The sequence below is a fragment of the Cavia porcellus genome, unplaced genomic scaffold, assembly GCF_034190915.1.
Source record: "Cavia porcellus strain 051 isolate PalLab524CR breed Dunkin Hartley unplaced genomic scaffold, mCavPor4.1 scaffold_22, whole genome shotgun sequence".
Classification (NCBI taxonomy): Eukaryota; Metazoa; Chordata; class Mammalia; order Rodentia; family Caviidae; genus Cavia; species Cavia porcellus.
Window position 1 is genome coordinate 19600570 of NW_026947505.1, and position 14751 is coordinate 19615320.

The window sequence follows — 14751 nt, forward strand, 5'->3', positions numbered from 1 at the left end:
ATTTATACAGTCACGAGTTCCCCAAGGACAATCTAACTAGGATGTGCTATAAACACACAGTCACTGAAAAGAAAAAGAAAACCTCTTCTGCCTATGGGCAGATCAAACTGAAATTAAGCTCTTACTAAACCACCTGTTTACTCAGCTGCTCTATGGTCAGCCTGTTATCTTTACAGTGGCCTGTCAGACTCCAGCTGGCAAAAGGCTCCTCCTCTTGCGCCTTATACAAGGCGCTCCAGTGACACTGAGGCTTAGGCACCACACAGCGAGAGGATGTGGACCATGCTGGGCATCTCCAATTTTCTCTTCCTGAGCTGTTTTTCTGTAGGATTTGCCCAAAATCCAGGGACAGCCCCAGTTGTTAATGAGGGGTACCCTCCTTTTTGGGACCAGATTAATGGGGATATAGCAGAGTATCCAGTAAAGAATGGGAAAAGTGTCATCAATGTCTGGAACTACCTAGATCGGCTGAAAATGTATAAGATCCTGATTACAGAAACCAACAAGTATTTTGTTCAGTTTGGAAAAAACAATACAGGAAATGTACTATGGGCTCTCGCCTTATATTATGGAAAGCTGTATGAGACAGGTAAGGACATTTTAACTGTTTCCGAGGCAGTTTGTTCCTTTTTGTATAGATGTATTCTCAATAAAACAAACCATGACATATTTAAGCTTATGGGTCTGACTCTTTAGCTTAACAATATGTTCTCATTTTCATTGACCCTACAAATGTCTTAAGTTTATCTTTCTTTATGACACAGTAGTACTCTATTATGTAAAATACTGCATTTCCTCCTCCATTCATCAGCTGATGGACATAAACACCAATTCAAAACTATGCCAAAAGTGTAAACTGTGCTGCTCTAAGCGTGAGTACACATGAGTTGCAAAGAACCAGATGAATCACGGAGGCTGCCTGAGAAGGGAGATTCTCTGCTGCTTGTGCTCAGTCAGCGGAGAAGTTTACAGACTGGAGGCTCTGAGCAGCTTCCTCTTGAAGTGTTTATCTCTCTCTCTCTCTCTCTCTCTCTCTCTCTCTCTCTCTCTCTCTTCTCTCTCTCTCTCTCTTTCTCTCTCTCTCTCTCTCTCTCTGTCTTTCTCACTCTCATTCTAATTGAATGAGTCATTGTGATTTCCTATCTTTGTCATTTTCACCAAGAAAATGTTCAGCTTCCATCTTAGAGTATTTTCTTTCTTTGTAATCTATTCTGTTTTCTCTGCAGCTCGATTTTCAGAGCCTACCAACACTTTCGTCTGTGCTTATGAGGCTGGATCTCCAGGCTGCATTTCCATCAACAGTGGCTGGGGAGGTGAGAGTCTCAGGAGCCTTATGCTGCCTTACTGCTCCGTCAAATTCAGCTTTGTTCTTGTGTGACAGGGTGAATGACAGTTGGAGTATTAACTGCATCTTCTGTTGTTTATTGTGTAAACATAGGCAATTTCCCTTCAAGTTTCTGTGGGGATTAATCAATTAAAAAAAAATCACAAAGACAGCTATCCCTACAAAGACTTCTAAATCAATACACAGCACATGGTTTCTTGTAGCTTGACATCAGGAGGACAAATGTCCCTCAGTTTCAGAGTTGCTGCTATGGCTGAAACATGCTTTCAGTACCACTGCAACCACGTTCATTCCCACGTTCATTCACCCTGCTCATTCCACACTTAGCCTGACACAAGGCCTTAAACTGAATTCAACCCTGAGAGATGGTCAAATATGACAGAAGAGGGGTTTCAAGATTTGATGTGTGTGTGTGTGTGTGTGTGTGTGTGTGTACACTAGGAACAGGTTTTAGAGTCTCGTCCTTGGAAAATCTACTTCATTAGTTATTTTGGCAGTTTGCCTTACCTAACCATTAGTCTAAAATACCTTAGTATTCTACGAGGGCTTTTACCTTTCTAACTGTAATAACAATTTTAGAATTCCAGGCCAAAGTCTTTTGAGAGGATTCTTCAGGTTTAGGCCCAGTTAAAACACACCAGGCTAATTATTAAAAAGCATTCTGCAAACATACATTTCAGAGTGAAGACCTTACTTTGCAAAATACTCTATATCAAAATGCTTTTACATCCAGTAGAGGAAGTTGAAAGAGATATTTTTAATAATGATCATTAGTTCAATTTTCATGATTCAGAATAAAGATCAAAACCAGTATAATGAGGACAAAAGATGAGGTAAATATCTTGTCACTTTGAGGACTGAAGGCATTTTCTTAATATTTTTTTTGTAGTTCATGCTTTTGCCTTCAGCTCTGTCCTGTCAGTTATCCTGCCTTCTCCTTGACAGCTAGACTGAATATTAAAATTAATCTCTTTGTTAGGCAGAATATAAGAAGACCTGTTTCACTAAGAAACAGCCTTGAATCATACTTCCACGCTCAAAATGAGGCCTGTAGAAATCTTTATCATGAGCTCAAGGCTGTGCACTGCCAGATTCCTGCTAAGAATGATGGACACAGGGATTGGGAAGTGGAAAACTGAGCAACACAGAGAACACACACAAGTGCCTAGAGAGAGCGAGAGGCTGAACTGAGCACCATGATGCCAAAGAAAGACACTGGAATGAAAATAAAGGAAATGTCTCAGAGTTTGAAGGAATGGGAATCATAAGCACAAATATCTAAAAAAAACTCATGCAATGGATCAAGATATACTTATTTCAAAACTTCTGTCTCACATTAGGCAAAAGCTTTCTACAATAGCACATATAGTATTCAAAATCATGTATATGTCCACCCAAACCGAGGAAAACATTTTTACCTGGGTGCCAAAATGTCTTACATAGGTTCTGTAGAGGTGTAATAGATCCAAAGCACAGATAACTTGCAGCTGGATAATTTAGGACATGCATATGCAAATATGGACATGTGTTGTGCTCTGATGTAGACTATTTCCTGACTGTACTAAATGCTCCTAGTCTCTCTTATTTCCTTCAGTCAATGAATTCCCTAAGATTGTATGAGGGAGAAACTGACTAACACCACCACTGCCTCATGTATTGTTCTTAAATCCTCTTTGGAGTAGACACTGGGTGATTCCAGATCCCTTTCTTCTGTGACATTGCAGGCATGAACTTCTATGTGGTTACTATGAATTTCTTGGGTGCAGTTGAAGCTGGGCTTTTCAAGGATGCACCACATGAGGTAGAACTAGTGGCTCCAGCAGCACATAGATCTGATTTCTGTTATTCTATTGAAGAGTGCCGTGCATTATATGGACAAGCTATGGATGTAGCCACAAGGTTTTACCAGGTAAAATAATGCAAGCTTTTCCCTTTGTTTTTCTAAGCATCATGGATGAAACATGCAAGATATTTCTCAATTTAAGATTTAAACTTCATATGTACTTAAGATAAAAGTTATATTTCTGGAATGATATCCTCTCTACTCTAGAATTCTTCTTGGGATCTGGAAATGACACAAAATAGATAGTCAATAGTAACAATACAATCTACTTACCAAAGTAGTTTGACATGCAATTTATGTAATAATTCTCAATTTATGGTTTCCAAAAGAGTACCAGCATACGCCAATGTGTAAAGCAAATAAGAATATTTAAATGAAGCCTGCAGGTGTTAAATATTAATTTTGGTATTAAATGTATTTCTCAAGGATCAGATTACTGTTTCACAGTTGTCTAGCTTCCAAATTCATAAGCCCGGGCTTAAATTTACTTTAATATGGTTTGGCGTGGTTCTGCTCACACAGATGACATGACTTTTCCTGCAATACTTACTGTCCAGGAAGCCGTCTTCCTTTCTCAGTGATGTCCCTGTGTACGACACAGATGAAGACACAGCAATCACTTACATGTGGGAAGCTCATCAAGCAGCCCTTGATGTTTCAACACCAAAATTGAGTTACACGTAAGATCCTTGTCCTCTGCAATGTAACCAACTTATGTTTTCCTGCCATCAGAAACCACTGTGTATACAATTGTCACCATATGTAGTCAGTTTTCATATTTCATAAAGTATGTAACAAAAGATATCTAACAGTTTTATGTGCAGCTCAAGAGTCTTTTTCGCCACTAGTGGAAATGCAAAAGAAAAGATTGCTACATGTGTACACTTCGTTAGAAAGAAATTCCATATCATCCTATAACACTATCATTCTCATTAAGTAGTTCTTTAGATCTGAGAAAATTATTGTGGGTGTGATATGGAATTAATTTCTGTTTTGGCTGCTAAATAAAACATGATTTCCCCTGATACCCATATAAGTTAGGTCAGGACCCTCCATGTATTAACAAATGCAATGACGCTCAAGTTATTTATGTAATGTGGCACTCTTATTTCCATGTAACCTATGCCCTTTTCTAGATATTTTAAATCACCTCTAGATTGCTTATTCTACCTGCTACAACTTTAATGTCATGCAAAACTTGTTACATTTGATTGTTATAGCATATAAGTTCACTGTAGGTGCAATGCTTTTCCAGATTGTTTTTGATTGTTCCTTGGTTGAAGTCATGGATGCAGAACCCATGGAGGTAGAATCCTTCTTGTTATGGTAATTAAGTTAAGATGGTAGGTGGTAAGATTCTGTGTTAGTTTTCAGTGTACAACACCACCTTCTTCAACAAAATGTAGATGTGCTCTCAAATGCTACCTTTGGCATACTAATTTTCCATATTAGTTCTTGATTGTTTACTCTTTTACACACGTTTTAATATGGAAGAAAGGCAAGGTGGATCATTTAATTTTTTCTGTCATGGAAACAAATTCCTATACCCACATTGTATGCCTCTTCGGTGGTTCCCATGTGTGCACATACATGCACAATGTGTGCCACTGATGTCAGTTTTTTACTTTACTTCCACTTTGCTTGCATAAATACTATAACCACTTTATTACTTAGGTTTATACTAAGTGATGTGAATAAGGTAATAATTTAACAGAGTCCACTCTATTCTTTTTTCTATTTATTTTCTTTTATATCATCTTTTACTTCATAATTTATGTTGACTCATTTTAGGTGGTGTTTCAGCTTCTTTTATGACATTAAAAGGCTCAGAGAAGTAAACAATATAGAAATTAGACATGTGTAAACAACAATAAGTAATGAGAAAGAGTTTCATATAAGAGTAACAGAAACATTGTTACATGCTCTACGCTGTAAAGATTATGACACAATATTTAGCCTGCTGTGTTGTTGTTCAAGAGATTGCTTTCTAGCCAGGTACAACATACAGGAAGTGGAAGAGACTGATTCTCTCAGATTGGAGTGGTAGATTCTTGTGAGCATTCAGGCACTAACAAGGTATGTCTAAGCTATATGGGACAAAACACATAATTGGATTATACTTGACATTGAAATGGAGTCTTTTCTGATTCACATTCTTGCAGATGGCAGTATTCTTCTAAAGCTGAAAGAGACTTTGCCAACGATTTCCTGACTGCCATACAGTTTTGCGAGGCGGCCGTATACCGTCCATACTTTAAAAGTGCATCTGAGTTTCTTGTGGGTTACCCACACCGGCTGCTCACAGACCAGGAGAACCCCATTATGGCAGAGGACTTCAGCGCACGGGAAAGGGCACAACTGTCTACAGTAAAACTCATCTCCAACATGAATAAAGTCACAGGTATGATTTCCCCTATCTTATTAGTGAATCAAATGAAACAAAGTCAACTAAATTCAGGATTTATTTTTATTGTTACTCATCCAGAATAAGCATCTATTACATTTCTAGTAAGCAGAATAGACTTTTGAGAATTCAAGCAACCTAGTTTTCTAATACCTCTAAAGTAAGTATAAGAAGTACATAATTGATCACAATGTATTCTCACTTGTGCAAAAAGAACAATATACTGAAATTTTACTTTTGTTGCAAAACATACCGGAAAACAAAGCAGGATACATTATTTCTCACCTCAGAGATGATATTCATGTTTTGAATGCCCTGGTGTTTTCTCTTCCCTGAGATTCTCAAGATACATTCTATCCTCTGCACCCTGTCCTTTTCTTTCTTTACAGAAGAAACATCAAAGCTTCCTGTTTCAGTTAGCACCAATATGATTCTTGTTCTCTCCACACTGGTGAATATGATCACTAGGGTACTTTTGCTATAAAGACGCAAGCACATTTTCACTTAGAAATCTTACAGATATTTTGCATTTTTCTTTTCCCACATTATTGCTCCTCCATAACTTGCTTCACCTAAATACTAAGGTTATATAATTTTGCCTCCTTTTCAACCTGGATTCTGTTCTTTTCCCTTTAATCACTGGATTTGCAAAGACCTCAAGAAAATCTCTATCATTTCTCACCAGGTTTTGTTATCATCCCTCTAAGAAGTCTTAACTAGATTTTGTATCAAATATTCTCAAGGCATCATCTAGTTCCTGCCATATAATTTCAATATAACTATCTTCACAAGTTTCTCTTGAGTTCTTCTTGCTATCCTAAAATTATTTTCGTTTGGGATTAGGGACAAAACCATCAGCCTGGGGCCCTTTATTATTGATGCTGGTCTCCATCTCCTCCTGCAATGCTGTGCTTTCTCAGTGAGACTCCGGCAGTCCCTTGCATGTTGCCCCACCCGGAAGATTCCCCACACCTCTCATGATTTCCGTAATGGCTGGGTGCCTCTTTCTGTTCCTCTAAAAGTTTGTTCCCTGGACCTCCACCTGACCCTTCTTCCATCAGATCTAACTCAGTATCAAGAATTTCATTCTTCTCACTTCCTCTTTTAAAGTGGACTCTTCACTATTACCTTCTTCATACTCACCAACCATGTGAAGATTAATTTCATGCTTCCCGAGACAGTGATAAGCATGTGGTTATTTTTGTTCTTTTACTCCTGTATCTTGGCTAAACTCTGATGTGCTAAGCCTAAATCGCATGCCCAAAGCCTGGCACAAAACACTAATAGGTGAGGAGGGGACATGTGACAGATTGACGTCTTCACTTAGCTCAGGATTCTACAGATCAGGAGGAAGAGCAGTTTCTCCAAAGAAGATGAAAGAAAATAGACAGGACACCTGGGGAGTCTCTGGGAACTGTAGAGCCCTCAAATTTGACTGACTAAAGAATTACCAAAAGCTCTTCATCTGGACAGTCACGCAACAGCTTAGTTTGCAAAGCTACATAGACTAAGATGTTGAAGGGTGAATTTTAACATAATACATTTTTCAGTGTTTTACCAAGTAGGCCTACTAAGGTACTGCAAATTCTATAACTAGAAATTTAATGTGTACTTTCAGGTTTTTAAGTTGCACCTTTATCTGTATTCTAACAAAACATAAATGTTTGTATATTACAGGAGGTGAGTTTTTAACAGTTTGGAAGAAGGCCATGAACACTTCCAAAGTATCTCAGGCCATGGCCCGGATGTTTATCAATGGGGTACTCTTAATACCGATTTCTCCATAGCCTATGTCTTGGCATTATAGGGCACTCAACTTAATTCCATAATAAAGAGAAATTAAATGTCATAAATACTATTCTATGCAACATATTTTGTTTTCCTTTTTGTCATAAGTGTCTTTGACCTTCAAATGTTAGGAGCCAGTAATCTCCCTATTCTATTTTAACCACAAACTGGGTTTAAACCTAATGAACCCTGCAGATACATCAGTTGTACATGAATATGCAAACATCTGTATTTCACGTGGGTTAGAGCTATCAATACATTTTCCTAAAGTTCATTCCTTGAATGCCTGTTAAATAGGACAAATCTACCTGTGGTAGGTCATTCTTTATGGTACAATGTTCAATATGGGAGTAGATGTTGTCTACAGTGCTATTGTAGCACTGAGCTCAGACCACGCTGTATAGAAGCCTCTCTGTCAGCTCACACATGGAAATGGCCGAGTCTCTGAGAACAGGAATCCTCATCTGACCATCCAGTAGGAACTGCTGAGCTGCTCCAGACCTGGGAAGTCAGATCTATCCTTGCCAGTTTTATTCCACCTCCCTTCGTCTCTATCCTTCTCTATGTCCCTATCATCTCCCCTTCATCCATCCTCCTCTTTTTCTCCTTTTCCTCCTTATTCTCCTTCCTTGTCTTCTCTCTTCATTTTCTACTGAAGTACTCATATGGAAAATATCATATGTTAGATATCCATTAAAAAGACAAAACATAACAACTGCGAATATTTCCAAATGGAGTGAATGGAAGCAATTATTTCAGAAAGAAAACAACTTCTGATGGCTCTTGTTACCAAGAAAGCTGACAAGCTAAGCTTATGCTGGGACTTAACTGTCCAGGTGTCCCATGCTTTAATGCTGTGGTCCCATTGAACAAAGCTACTGCTTCCTGCTAACACCAATGAAAAATAATCTAGTCTCAATGCCTATGCACCTTCTGAGGATCTGACTGGCTCAAATCAACCTCAGCCACCAGACCTGCCCCCACCATATGATCTGCAACCTCAAGCTGCTGCACTGGCACCTGTTCTCCTGTCATCAGATCAGGCTTCAGGATCTCTATCACCAGCCCCCACATCCCATTCCCTACACACAACAAGAAAACAGCAGAAGTTTACAGGATCCTGCTGGGAAAAATCGTCACTAAATATGGAACTACACTTGATCAAAATGACATCAAAAATGGGCCTGCATTTGCCACAGAGATAACAAATAAAAAACTACTTACAATGCATCTCTTAAAAGCTGAGAAAATTAAATATAGCTCTATAGAAAAAGCTTATAACCAACTACATAAAGACCCACTATATGTTTAGGCACTCTTACACACACATATAAACCAGATGCATAGAAATTACCTCCAGAGCTATTAAAGTTTCAGAAATCCAGCCTTAGATTCCAGCATTTACCTGGATCAGACAGCTCACTCCAAATAAAGGACACAGTGAAAGCCCTGTTCTGGTCACTCCGGATGCTGACCAGACCATACATGGCTGAAGCCTGAGGACACTGTTCACAGGACCTCTCCATGCCTGCTTCCCTTGATGTTTGTGATTTCTAAAGCTGCTTACCCTAGTCTTTGCTTTCCTGCCCACCCCTCATTAGCTTTGTTTTTTACCTTAAACTCTGTGAATGGTGGGCCCCTAAAAATAGAAAAATTGATCAAACACTTGATCAAGATTTGATGAGCATCTAAGCCACATTGGACACTCTTTTAGATCAGATTGACTCCCTCACTTTCTTGTCAGAGTAATACTACAGAACACACATCAATTATATCTCTAACTAAAAGCACCTTAGGGAAAAATTCTGTAATCAGACAATCTTAGCGTCCTTAGCTAGTGTTCTTGGATTATTGATGACCACAATATTTCTTCTTCTACTTGGGACTTGTCTCAAAAGAGACATATAATATGTCCAGCAATGTTTGATGTGAAATTAGAAGAGGAGGATATGTAACAGGAAATTTCCCTGTCCAGCCAGTATACTTCAGTTTCTTAGTTATCCAAGTAATAGTTCCTCTTGCAGTTTTGGTTGCTTCTGTCTCCTAGAAATCACTGATCATTGTGATGCATATCTGGTCACTACAATGTATATTGTAAGAACCAATTCCCAATTGATAAGCCACCCTGCCTCTGTACTTCATGCTAGTATACCCCACATAAGCCCTAGCCCATCAGAAATTTGGGGAATGATTCCAATCAGAGCAAATCAATTCGCCTCCAAATCCTGGGTGTCATTTCAGTGTTTGTGCTTGCCATTACACTATGAGGCTTACTGAATGCTTACTTGTTGGGGTAATCATAATAGATTTAGATCAACTTAAAAAAAACTACTCTGACTCATTCAGAAAGGAGTCACACCCATTCATTCATTTTTTCCTAAACTTGATCTAAATACAAATACCATATATATGAAATATATATATCAAAAATTTAGCCATCCATTTATTCAACCATCCTTCCTATAATTTCTGTTTCTTAGAAAATTCTACCCAGTACAGATGCACAGACTGAGTTGAAAACTAATCCTCATGAATTATCTATTCGTTGAAAGTAGAACTAAATGACCAGAAGTTTGCATAGGAGTATGGAAGATTATCAGTCTGTCACTAATTGCAAAAATAAACAAGGAAAAATTAAGAGAAAAATAATATCATGGACAAAGAGACAAGCTTAAAAGAAAGACATTAAGAATATTGTAGTGCAGAGTCCAGGCCACAGCTTAAAAATTGTTGGTTAACAGCATTTAACCGTAATAACCATTAATGTAAATGGTCTCAATGCACCAATCAAAAGAAACAGACTAGCAGAATGGATCAAGAAACAAAATCCAACCATATGCTGTTTACAGGAAACCCATCTAACCCAGAAGGATACTCACAGACTGAAAGTCAAAGGATGGAAAACAATTCTTCATGCAGCAGGAATCCAAAAAAAGGCAGGAGCAGCCATTCTGTTTGCAGACAACATGAACTTTAAACCAACAGTGACCATAAAGGACAAAGAAGGTCACTACATACTCGTAAGGGGAAAACTCCAAGAGGAAGAGATAACTATCTTAAATATATGCGCACCAAACTTCAGAGCACCCAGTTATCTAAAACAATTATTAACAGAAATGAAAACTCAAATTATCAGTAACACAATTGTAACAGGAGACCTTAATACACCACTGACACCAAGGGACAGATCAACCAGACAGAAAATGAGCAAAGAAATAACAGAACTGAATCACACCTGTGAACAAATGGGTTTGATAGACATATACAGAATGTTCCACCCAACAACATCAGAATACACATTCTTTTCAGCAGTACATGGATCATTTTCTAAAATAGACCATATATTAGCTCACAGAACATATTTAAGCAAATGCAAAAGAGTTGAAATCATCCCTTGCATATTATCGGATCATAGCGCTCTGAAATTAGAAATTAATGATAAAAGATACTGCAAAAATTCCGCAAACACATGGAAACTAAATAACATACTCTTGAGTAATCAGTGGGTCACAGAAGAAATTAAAGGAGAAATTAAACAATACCTAAAAGAAAATGAAAATGCAGATACAACTTACTGGAATCTGTGGGATGCAATGAAAGCCGTTCTGAGAGGAAAATCTATTGCACTGAGTTCCCACATCAGGAAAACAGAACGAATACAAATAAATAACTTGATGCTACACCTCAAACAGCTAGAAAAAGAAGAGCAAATCAAGCCCAAAGCCAAAAGAAGAGAGGAAATTATAAAAATCAAAGCAGAAATCAATGCAATAGAGACTAAGAAAACAATCCAAAGAATCAATGAATCAAAGAGTTATACTGTTATACAGATTCTTTGAAAGAATAAATAAAATCGATAAGCCCCTAGTCAATCTTATTAAAAAAAAGGGAAGAAAAAACTCAAATTCATGCAATAAGAAATGAAAAAGGAGAAATCACTACAGACCCAATAGAAATACAGAGGATCATCAACACCTATTTTGAAAACCTCTACTCTCAAAAGTTTGATAACACAGAAGAAATAGACAGATTCTTAGAAGCATATGAAGTACCAAAGCTAGATCAAGAGGATATAAAACTGTTGAATAACCCAATCTCTGCTAATGAAATTGAAAATGTAATTAAGTCCTTACCCACCAAGAAGAGCCCAGGCCCAGATGGATTCACTGCAGAATTCTACAAGAAGCATAAACAAGACCTAATGCCGACACTCCTCAAACTATTCAATGAAATTGAAAGGGAAGCAATCCTACCTAAGTCATTCCTGAAAGCAAATATTACTCTAGTACCAAAACCTGAGAAAGACCCAACTATAAAAGAGAACTATAGACCGATCTCCCTAATGAACACAGATGCAAAAATCCTCAATAAAATATTGGCAAATAGGATCCAGCAAATCATCAAGAAGATTATACACCATGACCAAGTGGGATTCATCCCAGGAATGCAAGGATGGTTCAACATACGCAAATCAATAAATGTAATCCACCATTTCAATAAAGCCAAAAATAAGAATCACATGATCATTTCTATAGATGCAGAAAAAGCCTTCGATAAGGTCCAACACTTATTCATGATAAGAACTTTACAGAAAATTGGAATAAATGGTCTTTACCTCAATATAATAAAGGCCATTTATGACAAACCAACAGCCAGCATCATACTAAATGGCCAAAAATTGAAAGCCTTTACTTTAAAATCGGGCACAAGACAAGGATGTCCTTTATCACCACTCCTATTTAATATAGTACTGGAAGTACTAGCCAGAGCAATTAGGCAAGAAAGAGAAATAAAAGGGATAAAGATAGGAAAAGAAGAAGTTAAATTATCATTGTTTGCAGATGACATGATACTCTACATAGAAGACCCCCTAAACTCCATTGAAATACTCTTAGATACAATAAATTAATTCAGTAATGTGGCTGGATACAAAATCAATACTCAGAAATCAATAGCATTCCTATACACGAACAACAAAATTACAGAGGGAAATAAGAGAAACTGGACTATTCACATTAGCAAGCAAAAAAATGAAATATTTAGGAATTACTCTTACGAAAGAAGTGAAAGACTTATACAGTGAAAATTATAATACACTGAAAAAGGAAATTGAAGATGATCTCAGAAAATGGAAAGATATCCCTTGCTCATGGATAGGAAGAACAAACATTGTGAAAATGGCCATTCTCCCAAAACTGTTATACAGATTAAATGCAATCCCAATAGAAATACCATCAACATACCTTATAGATCTAGAGAAATCACTCCTAAATTTCATCTGGAACCAGAAGAGACCTAGAATCGCAAAGGCAATTCTAAGCAGCAAAGACAAAGCAGGAGGCATCACAATCCCTGACTTGAAGTTATACTACAAAGCAACAGTAGTAAAATCAACATGGTATTGGAATCAAAACAGAGCCGAAGATCAGTGGAATAGATTAGAAGATACAACCACAACTACAAACACACTCAACCACCTTATCTTTGATAAAGGAGCCAAGCAGGTTCACTGGAAGAACGACAGTCTCTTTAATAAATGGTGCTGGAAAAAGTGGTTCTCCATTTGCCGAAAACTAAAGCTAGACCCATGTCTATCACCATGTACTAAATTAAAATCTAAATGGGTCAAAGATCTGAATATTAAAACAGAAACACTAAATCTATTGGAAGACAAATTAGGTAGAAACCTTGGAGACATAGGAGTAGGTAAAGAATTCATGAACAGGACTCAAACCGCACAGGAAATTCTTCCCAGAATCAATAACTGGGACCACTTCTTATTAAAAAGTTTCTGCATGTCAAAAGAAATCTCCAGCATAGTGAAAAGAAAACCCACAAACTGGGAAAAGATTTTAGTGAACTCTCTCTCAGACAAGGGCCTCTTGTCTAAAACATATAAAGAATTAAAGAAACTCAGACCTCCAAAATTCAAAGATCCAATCCAAAAATGGGCATCTGAGATGAATACGCAATTCTCAGATGAAGAAATGCAAATGGCAAATAAATACATGAAAACATGCTCATCATCATTGGTCATTAGAGAAATGCAAATTAAAACCACACTGAGATACCATCTCACTCCTGAAAGAATGGCCAGGATCAAGAAAACCAACAACAAATGCTGGAGAGGCTGTGGGGAAAAAGGAACTCTCCTGCACTGCTGGTGGGAGTGTAGACTGGTACAGCCTTTGTGGAGATCTGTCTGGAGATTTCTCAAAAAGTTTTGACTGGAAATCCCATTTATTCCAGCTATTCCAATTCTAGGCATATTCCCAGAAGAACTGAAAGCATCATACCACAGTGATATATGTGCACCTATGTTTATAGCAGCACAATTTGTAATCGCCAGATCTTGGAAACAACCCAAGTGTCCATCAACTGAGGAATGGATAAAAAAGTTGTGGTATTTCTATACAATGGAGTATTATTTGGCTATAAAGAAGGATCACATTGAGATATTTATCAATAAATGGGCACAGCTTGAGACCATACTCATAAGTGAAATAAATCAATCTCGCATGTGTGAATACCGAATAGTTTCCCTAATGTAAATAATGATTCAAATATATAAAAATAATTGGTAATCATGATTCCCCATTAGGTGGCCTTGAAGCCTTATAAAGTTTTCACTCATTAATTAGAAAGGCTTTATTCTGGGCTTCTTGATATGAAAATATTTGAAGCTAGAGTATATGAAGTTTTATCCAAATATTTCAAGGAAAAAGACAGACACTATGGTAACTACTATTAAGTCGGGTTATATGGTGGTGAAGTACTAGGTTGCTGAAACAGTCATGCTTTGACCTCTATTGTTATATTGTTATGTCCTGTTTTATCTCAATCTCCCCCTTATTGTTTTAAAAAAGATTATTTAGTCATTTCTTATGTTTGTCTTAATTAAAGAAAAAATTTAAAAAATTAGGATATATAAATAGTAACTCTTTTCGATTTCCTATTAACTTGTTTTGAAGTCCTGTAGTACTCCCACGATCTTGTTTTGACTGATTAGACTCTGTTCCATTCTATACGATAGTATCAAGTTTGAAGACATAGGCAACTACTTTGAAGGCAATAAGATTCACTAAGATACCCATTCTGGTTTGACTATTGTCTTCTTTGGAAGTCCTGTAATGTTTACAATGCCTAAGTTTTATTGGTCTTGTTCTCTACTGCTTTGTCCAACTTTATAATATCTAATGAGATAGACAATTCTTTTTAAGGAAACAAGGGACAACGTTGATAACCATTGTTGATAACCTTGTACTCTGTTCTACACCATGTGCTATGTCTATCCTTGGTATTGACTGACAGCTTTGTTTTGCCATATTTGACTGTATTCTCTCCCCCCCCCCCCGCAAAAAAAAGTAATAA

The 14751-nt window shown here is 37.3% G+C and overlaps 1 protein-coding gene across 3 annotated transcripts; it reads left to right on the top strand.

Annotated features, from left to right (window-relative positions):
• The first annotated feature begins 234 nt into the window (after positions 1 to 234).
• Positions 235 to 7450, top strand: LOC100731376 (protein LEG1 homolog). Of its 3 annotated transcripts, none has more exons than XM_063232888.1 (6): positions 235 to 589; positions 1227 to 1313; positions 3070 to 3254; positions 3711 to 3868; positions 5351 to 5589; positions 7270 to 7450. In XM_063232888.1, the coding sequence occupies exons 1-4, from the start codon at positions 274 to 276 to the stop codon at positions 3717 to 3719; spliced, it is 597 nt and encodes a 198-aa protein (XP_063088958.1). In that variant the 5' UTR covers positions 235 to 273; the 3' UTR covers positions 3720 to 3868; positions 5351 to 5589; positions 7270 to 7450. The 3 variants fall into 3 exon arrangements, with proteins under 3 accessions (XP_063088958.1, XP_063088956.1, XP_063088957.1); XM_063232886.1 differs by having other exon boundaries at positions 3746 to 3868; XM_063232887.1 differs by lacking the exon at positions 3711 to 3868 and having other exon boundaries at positions 236 to 589.
• The last annotated feature ends 7301 nt before the right edge of the window (positions 7451 to 14751 follow it).

Excerpts from the sequence above, each read along its gene's own strand:
- LOC100731376 (XM_063232886.1), top strand. The coding sequence starts at position 274 with ATGTGGACCATGCTGGGCATCTCCAATTTTCTCTTCCTGAGCTGTTTT. Across the intron at positions 590-1,226 it reads TGGAAAGCTGTATGAGACAG|CTCGATTTTCAGAGCCTACC; the intron begins GTAAGGACATTT and ends TTTTCTCTGCAG. Across the intron at positions 1,314-3,069 it reads CATCAACAGTGGCTGGGGAG|GCATGAACTTCTATGTGGTT; the intron begins GTGAGAGTCTCA and ends GTGACATTGCAG.